General features: G+C 42.9%; 1 protein-coding gene across 1 annotated transcript in view; it reads left to right on the top strand.

The window, feature by feature from the left end:
* COL22A1 (collagen type XXII alpha 1 chain) overlaps positions 1 to 16,867 on the top strand; it is a 244,803-nt gene that overhangs the window by 212,780 nt on the left and 15,156 nt on the right. Inside the window, exons 44-56 of the mRNA XM_063327586.1 lie at positions 2,175 to 2,219; positions 2,693 to 2,740; positions 4,689 to 4,802; positions 4,979 to 5,032; positions 7,218 to 7,271; positions 8,476 to 8,529; positions 10,046 to 10,099; positions 11,672 to 11,725; positions 12,527 to 12,580; positions 14,041 to 14,094; positions 14,686 to 14,730; positions 15,684 to 15,737; positions 16,777 to 16,830. Coding sequence (XP_063183656.1) covers positions 2,175 to 2,219; positions 2,693 to 2,740; positions 4,689 to 4,802; positions 4,979 to 5,032; positions 7,218 to 7,271; positions 8,476 to 8,529; positions 10,046 to 10,099; positions 11,672 to 11,725; positions 12,527 to 12,580; positions 14,041 to 14,094; positions 14,686 to 14,730; positions 15,684 to 15,737; positions 16,777 to 16,830 — 738 coding nt within the window. The remainder of the gene's footprint in view (positions 1 to 2,174; positions 2,220 to 2,692; positions 2,741 to 4,688; positions 4,803 to 4,978; positions 5,033 to 7,217; positions 7,272 to 8,475; positions 8,530 to 10,045; positions 10,100 to 11,671; positions 11,726 to 12,526; positions 12,581 to 14,040; positions 14,095 to 14,685; positions 14,731 to 15,683; positions 15,738 to 16,776; positions 16,831 to 16,867) is intronic.

The raw sequence follows: 16,867 nt of genomic DNA, 5'->3' as shown, positions 1-16,867 counted from the left end.
TTCTCCTAACTAAGAAGTCTTTTCCTATATTCTTCTTTAAATGCCCAAATTCCACTGCTAGTACCACGTCATGTTTCAGATCCCAAAGCAAAAGGCTGTCAGTGAGCCCTATGGTAGAAATAGTGTATTTATAGCTATGTTAATAGTCAGCGTGAAAGACATTTCTGAATTGTCTTTTCTGTGTTGCTTTCTGATCCGGGATGATTCTCATGGCTCAAGTCTTCGCTTTCCATCACACTCCTTAAAGCAAGTGCCGTGGGAGTTTTCCTGAGCGAAGTAGGTCTGGCAATATGAGATCTGTGTGACTGTTATTTAGGCAACCCTCTTCCCACGTGCAGAAGTTGACAACCATGGTGGAGAGGATGCAAAAAAAACATGACCTGATGATTAGCACCCGTGAAAGACAAAGGACTTTGGGAACATCCCACAATCTTCTAACAACCACATTACTGCTCTGTGGAAGACGCAAAACTATAAATGGTTATAACGTTTCCTTATATTTACTTATTTCCCCAGAAGGACATTTGTGGGGAATTATGAGCTAAGAATCTCCTTCACACCTTACCTTCTCTTAGTTTTCACCTGCAGAAGGTTTACTTTCTAGGGACAAAAAGCTTTCTTCCATGAACTTCAGTACTACTTCAGTTCCACTTTAGCTCCGCTTCAGTTTCTGTTTAATATTCATCTCTTAGAAAGTTAAGGTAACTGAAGGATCATTGTTTACCCAGAAGTGTTTAATGTGGACATAGAAAAAGAACAATCAACGTATTTACCCATTTTATCTCTTCTCTAGCAAGAAGTACGGAAATTAATTTATAAGTGAGATACAAGGATGAAATTCCAGCTTGGTCTGTAGCCGTAACTATGGTGCAGCAGAGTATCACAACTTTGCCTGTGTGCACACCCAGTGCACTTAAGTCATTAATCTTCAGGCAGCCAAGTCACTCCCCATCTGGTTCTCTGCATAAAAAAATACAATGAACTTGTTGGAGACAGTGGACCAACCTGAGACAAAGTGGTTGACAGAACACCTAGTCACCTTCCTGACAAAGCATTTGACCAATTTTTAAAGGAGCATTGCAGGTGGAAATTTTGGACGGTCTCGGAAAGTCCCCTAGGTAACCCCTGCTGAGCCTAGACTGATTGAAAGCCACTACTTGTATCTTCAGTGTGTTGATTAACATCCTGGGTGGGGAATCTGGCACCATCCCAGAGACGTCTCCAGGTGGGTCCTGCTGCAGAATCAACTAAACTGAACACAGATAAGATGCCTTTAAAAGGTCTGTAGAAGCTGTTCCTGCAGATGCAAAAATGGTTGTGTAGGATGGCTTTTTGTACGTGGTTAAGATAGTAAGAAGATATTTTTTATGTTCTTTAAAGTACTCCATATGGAAAGAACATGCATGTGCTTGATTCATGACACAAGGTGATGGGACAGCTGGATACAGGAATTTAGGAGAGAATGGTTTGGGGAAATCTCACCCAGTCAAACTTAAATCACCTCTGCAAGTGGTGATTTAAATGGGACTTAAATTTCTTTGTTGTTTGTTGTTTTTTTTTAATAAATTAATGACTTGCTAACAACAGGCAAGAGATGCCCATTGAAGGGAGGATGTCCCTTTTCCAAACCATGACTTCACGGACCTTAAATTCTAAGGATGATGGTCATTTCATTTCATTTCATAAAAACTGATACCAATACACCCCTACAAACAACCAAACAAAAAGTCTCATTGTGATTTCAGGTGCAAGGCACCTGTTTGCAAGGCTCGTGCAAAGCAAGGTCTTGATTTTGCATGTTACAAGTGTCTTCAGGGATTTAAAGCTTTGTCCTTCACACCATTGCAGCTGAGTGTTTCCTGAGACCAGGAGACAAGCTAGAGCAATTTTAGTCTTTGTGTGACTCAAATGAATTTAACAGGGTCATACGGTAGATAAGTGAGATTTAGGAGGGGTTGAGAGGGTGTGATTAAGAGACGGCAAAAAATTGAGAGGGATAACTTTTAAAGTTGCAGATATTTAAAGGAATTTACTGTTTGTCACATGCAAGGGGCAGTGGTGCTCAGTGGCAGAAAGTAAAACGCGTGCTAGTCCAGAGCAGTCAGCAGAGTGTGGGAGCAACCAGGGGTTATTGTATGATAATTTCACATTTTTTTCATTCTCTTGATCTGTAGGGTCTACCTGGAAATCCAGGGGAGAGAGGACCTCCTGGAAAACCAGTATGTAACTTCACTTCTATATTACATCTTCCTTTTAACTGTTTCCACCTGTACACCTCACCTCAGAAGTGCACTTCACTGCACTTCCACTGCTGCTCTTCCCCGCAGAGGAACCAGAAAAACACTAAGAACCACTAAGGGCTTATGATAAAAATATCTGTGATGGCTTTGGAACAGCGTGAAAGTAACTGCATATCCTGCATGCAAATAAGCCCCAAAATTTTAAAGGCAATTTCTTAGCACTGCTGTGTGGTACCCTTGGCAAGAACTGCATTTCCTGTATACGAAGAGTTCAACACATCTCAGGTGTGATGCAGTGCGTTGATAATGTAGGGCAGCAAGTATGTGTTTGGCCCAGTGAGTCATTGCCAGGGCAAGGGAAACCAACAAGAGTCCATAAGCATGTTCAGGAAAATTTCTTATACCTTGATGCATTCAAACTTGCCTGAAATAATGAATTTCTCATTCCACAGGGTTCCTCACCCCTGCTCTCTCCAGAGGACATAAACCTCTTAGTAAAGGTAATCAGCCTTTGATGGTGGTGGGAGTTTATCTGTATGTTTGATTCAGACCTGACTAACACTCCGTGATGGGAAAGTGTCTGAGCTACAGGGGGAAAAGGTGCCTTTAAACACTCTGTCAAAGCTTGAAACTTGCAGGGCTCCTACTTGCTCTGTTATTGGGACACTAAAGCACGTGCTGGGGATCAAAATCCAATGTCTTTTGACCGTCCCCAGCAGTGAAATGACCTACAAAGATCTTCTTTATAACGCGGTGTATATTACAAAAGCTCTGAGACTTTTTCAGCTCTTTCTGAGGCATGAATTCCCAAGGAGAAATAAACATCGTCAACCCGTATCATCTAAACCAGAAAATGGAAACTATTTTAATAAATAGTCTGATTTTCCACATATACCTTCAACAGTGACTGGAGTAGTTTTGAACTGTGGGTACAAAGCCAGTTTGCAGAGTGCATCTAAAAGGATACAGGTAATTAAGCCCAGGTGCATCCACGTTTCAAAAGTGATGATCTGCCTGTCTGCTTTTACTCTCCGTGTAGAGAGTTGTCTGGGAAATAAGTCAGTATTTGATAGGTGCTGACTGCAAAATCTTTACAGATTTACATGGGCTGAGTTGGGAGATTTTTAAACAGCCTTGGGACATGTCAAGAAATCCTTTCTTATTGATTTAAAGAAACTAAAAAATTACCTTTTTTTTACCAAACCCACTAACAAAAGGACCCTTTTGAGATTGCTACCGTGAAATGCCTTCATTGAAGAGCTGTCTTTCCTATGGAGCCAAGTATTTTTCTGGAGATTTCATGTATGCTATTGTTCAGGATTTCTGATCCAGACAATAGCAAGTGTCTGATTTTTGGGTACAGGATGTTATTTTGATGTTCCTTTGTTTTCTTCCTTTGATTATGTCATGATTAAACACACTCATACACCTTGCTTATTCTTTCTGTTTGGTACTTTTTCACTCCACACTTGGTACAGCTCTGTGTAAAGCAGCACTTTGAAATCCCAGATGAAATTAGGGCTCTGTTGCCCTGGGTGTTTCTCAAGCACTTGTATTGTAAGTAGATAAATATGCATGTAGGGACTGAGACTTAGAAAGGCAGTTTACCCCACAATTTTGCAACAAATCGTTGGCAGAGGCGGGTGTTGGAACAAGGTGTCCTAACTCTTGGCCTGATGATCTATCATCTGTTGCACTATGCTTTCTCTTATAAGCAGGATTCACTCCCCTTTGGCTGAGAGGAGTCTGCCTTTGAAATGGAGATGTCATACCCATAGTATTTCATTTCCTCAGGGTAGTAGAAATGTAAAGACTACTGAGATGATGCTTCAAAGAGTTTTGGAAGGAAGGAGGTAGTAATTCTTCATGACAGAATTTGGCCAGGACGCTGTGACATTCACTTGGTCTTCATGTACTCCATCGGATGAGTTCTTCTTGGCCGTGCTAGCTGCTGAATACAGTTTCCTTTGCAGAGCACCCTTTCTGACATTGTGCTGCACCTGGATTTTCCCTAGCAATCTGCCTTCTGAGTAGTAACCCAGCTCCTTCAGACTGGTGTAGACACAGTTTTCTAGTAATCTTGTAGCTTCAAAACAATGTTGTTCTTCGTGGTCTTGCTTTGCAGCTGTCTGACCTCCCCCTTGGGAAGAGGTTTTCCTAGGTTTCTTGGTCCTGGACGATTGGTTAGGAACAGTCCAACTGATAGAACTGATCGAAAGTCCCCATGGGAGCATGTGAGAACTCAGCTGGTGACCCTCGCTCTGCTCCACACTGTCCTAATTTCATTTCTGTAAGGCAAAGTAACCCAGATCCTGCCCAGTGTGGTCAAACTACAAAGGCCTATGTTATTGTACTAGCACCACACTGCCACATTCATAACGGGTGTCTGTAGCATCTGCTAAGGACCTTCAGTTTATTGCTCATTTATTTCTCCATGTTCTCTCCTAGGATGTGTGCAGTGAATGCCCTCCTGGCCCTCCAGGACTGCCAGGCATTCCAGGTTTCAAAGGTGATAAAGGTCTCCGAGGACCACCAGGTAGAGATGGCCAGGATGGGAAAACGGTAAGAGAACGGGGGAAGTGACCCCCTTGGATGCTGTGTAACCTTGTTTTTCTTATAATATGTTTAAATAGTTGATTTTTATGTTTTTTTCATCAACAACTTACTCAGTCTTTTTTAGATGTCTGTGGATTCGATAGACTAAACTAGTGTTCATCTCTACCTCTTCTGCATTGCAGGGGAATGCTGGTCCTAGAGGTCCTGCAGGCCCACCTGGGCTGGATGGCCCAAAGGTTGGTTGCTTTTCTTCAGCTGTCTAATGAAAACTTATTTGTGACTAGGTAGTACTGGCCGAAACAGGATCTTGGTCACATCTATCTCTGTGCAAAGAGTAGGCCTGGCCTGTTGGGTGGGCCCTATACTGGCAATTCTCTGGAGTGCCACATGCACGCAGAACTGTACAGCTCCCCACACGAACACTGTTTCACTTAAATAGCATCTTCTGCCATCCCTTTGATCACACAAAGACACAGACACACACAAGTGAAGGGCCTGATTCTTAATGTCAAATTTCATTACCTTGGTATTTTGATGACAGATAAGGACTTGAGAGTAAATTTTAATACAAATCAGGAGAGGAAGAAATTAAAGCCTCGGCAGTAGCCACCCTGCCTGTTTCTCTCCTCTTTGAATCTTATATCACAGAATCACTTAAATTAAGGGTGATGCAATGGGCTGCTGGGCTCCACGTGCACTATCTGCCATGGTGGTTTTATCCTCAGGCTCTGAATGTTTCCTGAGACACACTGTAGGGACAACTCCTTGTTTCAGCTATATGCTTCTGCCTAATGGCCTAGGGACACAGGCCAACATAAAACTTCCAGTGTATGAAGGCTTCTAGTAATGTCACATTTCAAGTGTTTCCCATGAAGAGGTCTGTCACCAGACTGCTCACAATGCCAGTGCCTGGTCACAATCAAAACCTTTACAACTGCCTAATGTGAAATAAATCAAATGAAATCAATGGAGGGAGAGATAAGGTGATTTCATGATGGACAACAGTTTCCTCCAGACTTCCCTGCATTACTGTCCTACTGTCTGAAACAGCTTCTGCTCTTTTAACATCTTTGTATTTACGCTTATTAGAGTGTAGAACAAACTAATAGAGATTCATGAATTAATTTTGTCTTGCAATTAAAAGTGTGGTGGGGAGAGCAGTAGAGTCTCAAAAGTAAATATAGGGTTGATCAAAATGAAAGTATGTTGCAGGATAAAATTTGCAAAAGAATTAGTAACCCATAAAAACAATAACTGGTAGAAATGCCAATTAGTCTGAGACATACGATGTCTGCTGCTTTCTTATATGCTAAGAGAAAGCAGAGATTTGGGCAGCAAGATGGAATGTTTAGGTGAAGTAACAGGACCAATTTTAAACTATACATGTGCATAAAATAAAATCAAGTAATTGATAAATAGTCTAACTTGTAGTCAGTAAAAAGGCAGATTCAGAGTTTAAAAATGTTAAATAATATTGTAAGACCCCCTAAGAAGGTGCAAACACAAAGGCAGTCTTTGTGACTCCTTTCTAAATACACTAGGAGGATCCTCGCAGTGAAAGACCTGAAGAGCTCTGCACTTTTGAAGATGTGGTATATGATCCTTACCAACACTTACACACAAACTAGTGTTTAGGTCCCATTCTGAAGTAGAGCAGTAGAACTGCAGGTCTTTTCTCGTGAGCAGCTTCATGCATTCTGGCAATATGAATTAGGCCTCTTTTAATTAATAAGTAGCCCTCCCCCATTTGTCTCCTAGCTCTCATGTAGTAAACTGAAGTATTACTTCCATGGCCAATGATTCGTTTGTGTTCTGTGCACTGTTCGTAACTTGTTCCCCATCATATCAGTATTTTTCACTGTGAAATTCGTCACATTTCACTGCGAGCACCAATAATACAGACGTCTACATTTGAGCTAGCTGCCTCTGCTCAATTGTCGCTAGGACAGAAAGAGAGAGAGAAAGAGGGGTACACTTCTGGGTATGAATTTTCTGACTGCACCTTGGAAATGCCGGTTTTATTGCTGCTGTCCCTGAAGGGAGAGGAGATTACTAGCTCATACTGTGGATGCCTTTTTGTTGGGACAGATGATTCCTTACCAAGATCTGATTTAGTGACGTTCCTAAAAACCTATCTGCTTTCTAAGGATATGTAACTCCTCTTCATGTCCATGAGACTACAATATCAAAAAAAAGGGCTATGCTGGGTCAGCTGAAAGGCCATTCTTCACATATATTTCTGGCTCCAACATTGGTAGTGAAAGTCTAGGGAAGAATTTAAGAGGGGGGCGCAAGTAGGACTTGGTACGAATTTATGTGTTTTATGCTCAAATGTCCAAGTGCTTTATGAAATAAGTCAAAAAGGTGACACAGTACTGGATCTAAGTGACTTTCAATGGTATTTTTTTTTTTCATTATTAGGGTTCTAAAGGAGACCGTGGTATGACTGGGGATACAGGAGAAAAAGGTGAACAGGTAAAAACAGAATGTGGTTTCCAACAGTGCCATCACTGTGATTGTTCTTTCGTCAATAACTGCTGTGATGTCAATAGAGGAATACCCTTCTCAGAGGCAGAAGATGGGAGCTCTTCATCACTGATAAACCTCAAATGGGCTATGCTGAAGAGTGCTGTAGCAGTCTTCCACAGGCTTCTATCCCCATGTCCAATAAAAGCCTTCCCATATGAAGACAGGCTGAGAGAGTTGGGGTTGTTCAGCCTGGAGAAAAGAAGGCTCCAGGGAGACCTTGTTGTGGCCTCTCAAGACTTAAAGGGGGCTTATAAGAAAGATGGGGGCAGCCTTTTTAGCAGGACCTATTGTGATGGGACAAAGGTTAATGGTTTTAATCTAAAAGAGGGTAGACTTAGACTAGATAGAAGGAAGAAATTTTTTATGCTGAGGGTGGTGAAACCCTGCCCTCGGTTGCCCAGAGAGGTGGTAGGTGCCCCATCCCTGGAAACATTCAGGGTCAGGTTGGATGGGGCTCTGAGCAACCTGATCTAGTTGGAGATATCCCTGTTTATTGAAACAGGAGCTGGACTAGACGGCCTTTACAGGTCCCTTACAACCCAAACTGTTCTACGATTGTATGATCTGTTTCCTCTTTCAGTTGTCTACGTTACCCAACCTTTAGTCGTTTCATCAGATAACGCCTAAATGAGATCCAAGTCGGGTGTCTTTGGGTTGAAAAAGCCAGTGTTTGTCCTGGAAGATGAATGTAAGGATGACCTCTTCTGTGAGGGATTGAGATGCCCCAGGAAAGAGGAGAATGGTCTAAATTAGAGCAAACTTTCGTAGTTAATTTTGCCAAGGCCTGAGTCAATAGTTTAAGGTGCAAATCAGCACCTTTTCAATGACATTTGTAGGATATTTTAAACAGGTTTGGTTTCCTGCCTGATCTTCTGCCTTATACAATTCCACAATATCTGTTCTCATCTCCCATTAGTATAGACTAAAGTGCACATTACATACACCTTAACTCTAACTATGTTTATTTCTCAAATGCATGTTTTGAAAACTATGGTTATGCTTTAAAAAAGTCACGGTTCCTCATTTTCTCATACAGAAAGTGTATTGTCTCTGTGTATTGTCTCATTTTGATGTTACCTCACAATATTAACTTTTATAAAAGTAGAGATGTGAATAATGCATAAAGAACGTCTCTCTTTTCCTTCTGTAGGGCCACCCTGGAATGCCTGGCTTCTCAGGGGCTCCTGGAAACCCTGGTCCACCTGTAAGTTCCTCTGTTGAAAGACGATCCTCTATTTTTCTTACTAATAAAGGTTGTGGCAAGCTCCATATGGAAGAAAGGACCATTCCCACCTTTCTGTGCATTGCATTTACATTTTCAAGCGGGTTTCTAATGGTCCCCTGAGTGTCATAGAGCTCCCCACTCATGATAATTGCTATTTAATACATTGGCCACTTTTCGCTGATTGCTTCAACTCACTCTGTAAATTGATGCTAAGCTTCAGTTGCTCTCTTTATACAAGGCAACGATTGTGAAAACTTCCATAGAGACTATTTAGTAAAATGTGTATAGGTGTTTTCTTATATGTGGAATAGGTTGTCAGTCTAGAGCCGGCAGATCTAAGAGTATTTTAGTTCTCAATTTTACATGGTGGCATGAGACTGGATTTTACCCATTTTTCATATCCTGTGGATTACTTTTGAATTAAAAGGCCTTTAATTCTAGAGAGGCATACCTCTCCATCACAGTCCTTCTCTTTTCTAGCTCTACTCTGCGAATACAACTGTGCCTCTTTGTATTTAAAGAGGGGTGACTGTGCAGAAGCAGGGCTGAAATAACTTGGCTCTCCTGCTTGTGGTATCACTGCTTATGCCCTCCAAGAGTTGGGACTTTTCCTTAATGAAGGGATTTTCTCTCCAAAGTGCCTTTCTTTTCCTACAGTCATCACCACTCATATTGCTGCTTACGGTGCAGTTTGGCTCTGCCATGCTGAGGGTGTGCAGCCTTTGTCTTCTCTGGGGAACAGCACAGTCTCTTCAAAGATGAATTTACATTGCACTGACTAAATGACAGGAGGTACCAGAGAAGAGGATTAGATTAAAATTCTGTTTTCAGATGGTAGCAGTGCCTAAAGGATGCTGAATGCTTTGCCACTGGGACAACACGTGGACGTGCTTTATGGGTCGTTTGTGCTCCCATGAGCATTATTTTTGGAGAAACTAATAACACAGACACATACTGCCACAGCCACAGGGTTATTCCAGTAGGATTAAAACCTTTAAAATTGTCCTGTGAGACCCTCTGAATAGACCCACAGTCAAAGGAAATGTGCAAAGTAAAAATGAGCCTGTCGAAGCAGAGCAAAATGTGATGTTCCCCTAGATATTTTTTTTCTTCAACTTTTGCTGACTTTTTCCTCTGTGTGCATTGACTCATGGCTCCAGGATTTTGCCTGCCACAGAGTGCACTTCAAACTGCTCCCATATTTTCTGTTCTTCAGGGCTATTTTTGTCACAAGATTGGCTTTTTCCTATTTGTCCCCTATTTTCAGAAGGAAGCGCCAGGACCAAACTCAAATATCTGACTATTTCTGGCTTTGGAGGCAGATTGCATGCAGAGGTTGGCACTGCTTTTCTGCAATGAATGAGGAAATGATGGAATGAATGCTGAACTGAATAACTGAAGAAAACTCCAGTGTTGCCAGCTGTGGTAGGGAGTGTGTTGACAAACTTACAAAATGTGCTAATCACTCATGTTGTTTCTGCTTTATTTTGTATAGGGACCAGATGGGGCACCAGGACCAATAGGACCAGCAGGAAACCCAGGAGACATAGTAAGCTCTAAACTTTGTGTTTCATCACCAGCTTCACCTATATTTATCTCAGGGAAGTAAAGCTATAGTCTGTTAGGATGCTTCTTGACCCAGGCTAACACCAAACTGTACATGCAGATTGTCAAAATGAAACCAGCAACGTTTTTGAAGGCTGTCACAGCACAGACTGCTCAGATCATAGAAGCATAGAATAGTTTGTGTTGGAAGGGACCTTTAAAGGTCATCTAGTCCAACCCCCTGCAATGAGCAGGGACACCTTCAACTAGATCAGGTTGCTCAGAGCCCTGTCCAACCTGACCTGGAATGTCTCCAGGGATGGGGCATCTACCACCTCTCTGGGCAACCTGGGCCAAGGTTTCACCACCCTCAGTGTAAAACATTCCTTCCTTCTATCTAGTCTAAGTCTTCCCTCTTTTAGATTAAAACCATTAGCCTTTGTCTTATCACAACAGGCCCTGGTAAAAAATTTGTCCCTGTCTTTCTTATAAGCCCCTTTTGAGTCCTGAGAGGTCGCAATAATGTCTCCCTGGAGCCCTCTCTTCTCCAGGCTGAACAACCCCAGCTCCCTCAGCCTGTCCTCATAGGAGAGGTGCCCCAGCCCTCTGAGCATTTTGGTTGCCCTTCTCTGGACCTGCTCCAGCAGGTCCATGTCTTTCCTGTGCTGAGGGCAGATTCCAGGGCCTGAGATTATTCCCTGGAACCACTGAAAATACTAGTACAGATGTAACCTTCAAGAGGTCCATGAAGAATTTTGCTACTGCTGTTTCATTTGAAGGGTGTTCAGATGCTGCTTTATGGTAGTGCATCAGAAAACCCTGGGAGAGACAGGTAATCTGATTGATACTGACTTCAGGTTGAAAAGGAAAATAAGAACCTTCCCTGAGTAATGCATGCTGTTGAGCTGAAATTGTTTACAAGTTAATTCTGTGATTAACTTGTAAAGCAGGGTTTCCTAATGAGAAAGGTGCCTTTTGCAGATCCATTTCAACCTGAACTTCATCAGAAGTGAATGGTGATGGTCCTTCTGATGGCTGTTATGAAATCAGTGAGCACTCTCAGCAGAGAGGCCAGAAACTACATGGACAGGCTGGCTGAAATTCCCTTTCAAATGGGTGATCAAGGCTGAGACACTGTGAAAGAACTGGGATGCTATTGGGCAGTCCTGTAGAGTAAAGGGATTTCTTGGGACTATCAGCAAGGAACTTCTCATAACTACTCATCTCATAGATATAAAATATAGATCTTCTACTTCCTGGCTGGACACCTCACACATGAAGTTAAGGACTAAATGTTAAATATAATTAAACTTCAGAAAAAAAAAAAGAAGTACCAGTGATTTCAGCGGTTTCTCCATCTGTAACAACTTAAACTAATACTGGATGTTTTACGTGAGAACAAAGACCTCCAGTTTTAACTATAAGGAATTCAAGGAAACCTCATACACTGCGTGACATGGGCTACAAGACCAGCTTCTCACAGTTGTTCCTTGTCAAACTACATCTGATAAATCTTCACCTGATAAAAGCATCTGAGGAGCTCGTCTGAGCTGTGGTGTTTCTGCTTTCTCCCCAGGGTAAAGATGGCCCTCCGGGTCCACAGGGCCCACCAGGGCTGCCTGGACTTCCAGTGAGTGCAATTCATCTCCTTCTCATTCAATGCATTAAAATGTTCATAAACACGTAGGTGTGTAAAACAAACAGGTGACATTTTTGAGGTGCTTTGAGAGCTATGCATGTAACAGTATCTGTCATGTTGACGCTATGTCCTTGGTCCAGGACAGTGTGAATGCTGTATTTGATCACTTTAAAGCTAAGTGTTAATTTTACGCGAATCAAGTCTGTTCTTTATCTCGTTGGAAGACATGTTCTTATGCAAAGCACAAAAATCGACTAATATCTCCAAAGTAAGGGCACAAGAATTCATGGATGGGAATACTGTCTTTATCTGAATCCACAATCAAAATAATTCCTTTGCCCTGACTCAAGTTCAAGCGCGTCTTGGGCATAGCCTCTTCTCTTCTGGAAAATGTATTAGTACAACACTTTGGGTTGTTTTAATCTGTCGTAGGGGTAGGGCCAGAGCTATTTCTAGCACAAAGAGGCCTAGATGAATGAAGATAATGAAATTATAATGATTTATAACAGCTGTTTCTAGAATCCTGTTTTAAGATAGTTGGAGTGCTCGCAGGAAGGAGGAAACCCCTTAGACTTGCCATATTGGAAAGGGAAACAGTTTATGCTGTTACAGTGGTGTGGCAAGGAGAGGTTTATGGCTGAGCCACAGAAATAAGGTAGATTTTGGAGGGTTAGGCAAACTTAAGTATGCCGTGATGAAGCAGAGCTGTCACTGTGAAACTCACGGTGACAAAAACCACACCAGTGCTTCCTATCGGCTCCTTCCTTATACCCTTTTGCGTTCCACTTACAGGGCATTGCTGGGAATGACGGCAAAGATGGCAAGCCAGGATCTCTTGGGGAACCGGTAACGTTATTTAAAACTGTTTCACTCATGCAATCAGAGCCTGCATCCAGTCATTGCTTTTGGAGCTGCCTATCTATGGATTCCTTAGTAGGGGCAGGGAGCCTGTTTGCATGTCTTTTGTTAACACCAGAAGGACTGTATTGCCTCAAGCAATTTATAAGAGTCACACACTAGCAATCTTGGAGAGAAACTGTGTTCTTTTACTTTTACAGCTACCATAAATACACTGAGACTTAGTGATTCCACTTTTACAGCTACTGTAAATATTGCAGAGAAAGAAGGTTGTCTTGTAACATTAAACCTAGTGATCTATTTTTTAGGTAAAAGATTATGGGTCATAAAAAGTATGTAAAGATACCTCATAAAAGAGGTATCTTTAAAGAAGCCTTTTCTGGACTGCTCTGTGACGGTTCTGTTGTACAGGATTAGAGGTTTAATATTTGAGTTCCTCTACTTAGTCTGTACTTGCATTTGTTGAGTGAAAAAAGCTGAGCCACGAAGTTGTCAGCCAAAAGGAAATCTTAATAAACTGGGCAGTGAAAGTTATTCCTTGCAACTGTGTTTGTCATATGAAGAATGTGCCTCCAGTATCTGGCATTGCCAGCCTCTTTCTGTGACTTGTCAAACGGGACTTGGTGATTCCGTGAAGAGCCAAGTCCCCACTTACAAGGACCACTGGTATGTGGAGCAGCACTTGTCACAGCAGCTGCAGACAGTTGTGTGCTTGCATCAAAACACCTGGTTTCTACATGCAGGTGATGATTTTGTATGTGCTGACTAGGTATTGATGCAGTTACTGGTATTACCCCTTCAACATTAAAACACTGTAAAGGTGCACCAGCCCAAAGGTGTAAGCTGGCTTTGAACCTCAAAGACTGTGTTCAGAAAAGGAGGCTGAGGAGAAACCTTATTGCTCTCTACAACCACCTGAAAGGAGGTTTTGTGAGGTGGGGGTTGGTCTCTTTTCCCAAGTAACAGGTGATAGGACAAGAGGAAGTGGCCTCAATTTGCGCCAGGAGCGGATTAGATTAGGTATTAGGAAAAATTTCTTCACCGAAAGGGTTGTTAAGCATTGGAACAGGATGCCCAGGGAAGTGATGGAATCCCCATCCCTGGGGGTATTTAATAGACGGGTAGACGTGGTGCTGAGGGACATGGTTTAGTGGTGGTTTTGGCAGTGTTAGGTTAATGATTGGGCTCGATGATCTTAAAGTTGCCTTCCAACCTAGACGAGTCTGTGGTTCTATTCTATGATTCTCTGAAACTGCAGGTAAGGGTATGTATGGGAATGTCTGTCACTACTGTCCTCGCATGCTCAGACTCCAACCTTGCTTGAGAAACCCTGGGCAATCACAGTTCTCAGTGTTATTACATCTGAGGGAGAAGAGTGGGAAGAGTTTTCAACAGCAGAGAGATGGACCTGTGACTGTCACTAACATGAACATGATTGTTTCCCATAGGGAAAGCCTGGAGAACCAGGGCTCCCAGGCCAGGAGGGTGCCAGAGGCTTACCGGTAGGTGCTTCTCTGATAGGTTCAATCCAGTCACTCTTCTATTCTGTAACTGGAAAGATTTTGTTGGGCAGATGAGGCCCCTTACTGATGGAGACATATAACCAAAGAGCTGGCCTGACTGAGAATGGTCACAGCATTGTGACTAAATAAATAAATAATCAACAAAAATCGAACACAGGCATTTCCAAATCCTTGACACTTGGAGAAGGTCCGTTACCTGGAAGTCAAAGCACATAACCTCATGACACCCCTTCTACCAGAAAGCACGGTCACAGCTGTAGTCCTTGTGCTGTGACATGTCCTCTGAAAGGATGGGGACAATGAAATTTAAGGTTAAAAAGTTGGCTGGCCACCCCAGGAATACACACAATACAGTCTTGGTCTTGCAGCCTAAGGAGCCACGGAAAGGTCTTTCTTCCTGTGATGTGGCCCTTCCTATCACTCCCTGAGACATGGCAGCTCTGTGCTGAGCAGTCCCCGGTAATCTTAGGCAAAATTGGGAACGTTATTAAGTATACATTCAGGCTAGATTTTCTTAGTGTTTCATGCATCAAGGTAATGGATAATTATCGATTTAATCCTCTCTTGTAGGGTTTCAAAGGACAGAGAGGTGATACAGGTCCCCCAGGCCCCCGGGTAAGTAACATGTACCACATGCTTAATTATCCTTTGGAGAAAGATTGTGTGAATTGTTGGCCTTTCTCAGGCAGTGGGTAAAAATGATGACAGGTCTGGGTCTGACGTGATTGTTTTCAACTGCAACTCCGTGGGTGACACCCATAGCATACAATCACAGCAGCTGTCTTCATTCCCTCTCCTGAAGTTCTGCTTCCAGGTAAGGTGAGGCAGCTGGTAAAGATGAGTTCTCTCATGCTCCTTTTTGAGAAAGTTTCAAGTATGCCTCCGTACCACATCCCTCTGGTACTAATGCTGATGTTCAATTTGAGGAAACCTACCGCACTTGTTGGACAAGTATCATCTCTCCTCCAAAAATGCCTAAGAAGTACAAAGTAAGTTGAGGGACAAAACTTACAGAAATGAGAATTCCTGTAATTCTGTAAGAATGTCTCCAGCCTTTTGACTTAGTTGCCTCTGGATCATAAACGCCAAAACTCAAGTCCTGCATGAAATGTTGGTCTCCTCTCAGTTCTGAACAATGCATTACAAAAAGCTCCTGGCTGTAGAAAGTTGAATACAAAACTGAATGTCCTTCTGCCTAATTCGGGATTTTTACAGGGAAATAAAATGCTCTGCTTGCAGGAGCTTAGCTGAAAAATCCGGTGCTGGTACTCCTCATTACGGTAGTTTCTGTATCATGAATAGGTTGGTGGTTTTCAGTGACTGCACCAGCAGTAGCAAATATTCTGCTGGAAAGCAGCGCACTGCCTTGTGCACCACTTACAGAAGATGCTTCTGAGTTATTTTTATAAGCTGCGTGTCACGTGTGATGTACGAGACTCTTGCTGGCTTTAAAAAAGTTTTCACTGAGCTGAATCCAATATTGGAGAAACCTCACACCACTTAAAGTGGTGCTACTGGTCTGTCTTCAACCTTGAGCTGATCTCTCTTTCCTTTTTGTGGAAATGCAGGGGGAGCCAGGTGCGACAGGTCCTGCTGGGCGTGAGGGGCCACCAGGGAAGGATGTAAGTATACCATTTTGAGCAGAAACTAACCTACTTCTCCCTGACAAATGAAAATGTTAATTCACAGTGACCTTGACTGGAAACAACTGCAGAAACTGCAATAAAGGGTGAATTGCTGTAGCGCTGCACAGGGGATAATTTGTGCAAAGATCATTAGGGTAAGAAAGAATTTGAGGGCCTTTGTCACTGCTCGGCTGCTGATGCTTAAATGTCAGTTATCTCTTTGGAAGGGCAGAGAAAGCTGCGTTGTTTGAATCCCAGGCTGGGCTGCAAAGCCACGGACCTGCTTTCTGCCACCCCTCTCCGAGCAGTGCTCCGTTCCGCAGGTCCCACTGGGCCAGGTCCTGTCACGCTTCCTCTGCAGAAGCCGTACCTTACTGCCTGCGTGGCTCCTCGGAAATCTATGAAATACCTACGGAATAAGACGCTGCCGCTCAGAGGAAAGAGAGACGGTACAAACAGATCCTCTGACATTACTCGTGTCAAACACAGTCACATAACAAAGTACTGGGAGAGCGCAGCTGACGTGGGATCCTGCGGCGGCTGCTGGGTGATGTACCAAGCGGCTGATGTGCCATTGCCATGGGACCTGGGGAAATGGTTTCTCATTTGCACCCCCTTGTACCACTGGAAAACTGTTGTGCTGTAAATGGTACCCTTCAAAGTAAAATGGAAGACAGACCTCAGGGAACCCCTCAGAGAAGATAGAAGCTGGTCTTAAGCCTCCCTCAAGAGAGAATAAAGTCGTCAATTTTTGAGAAATACTGGAGAGTCTCCGTCCCTGAGAAAACAAACTTTAAGATAACCTGATAACAATGGTTTCTGCCTGTAATCAGACTGCATTTAATGACAGAGGTTTAAAATTCAAAAGGCTGGTCTTCCTCATACAGGACTGAAAGGTGGTAGTGACGCTCTTTTTTAATGCTGTTTCCCTCTAATACGTGAACAGCCTAATTTAGTAGGAACATTTTTAAATGCCTATTTGCTTGCCTTCATGTCAGATCTTTCCCTCTCACCAGATTACTTTTCTTCATTTCAGGGTGAAACAGGTCCCATAGGACCGCAGGGCCCTCGAGGACTCAGAGGGCAGCCGGTGAGTTTTCCCTCCTGACAAACCACTTCTGGAGGTA

Source organism: Chroicocephalus ridibundus, chromosome 2 (genome assembly GCF_963924245.1).
Source record: "Chroicocephalus ridibundus chromosome 2, bChrRid1.1, whole genome shotgun sequence".
Taxonomy (NCBI): domain Eukaryota; kingdom Metazoa; phylum Chordata; class Aves; order Charadriiformes; family Laridae; genus Chroicocephalus; species Chroicocephalus ridibundus.
This window is presented reverse-complemented; position numbering and strand designations above follow the sequence as displayed.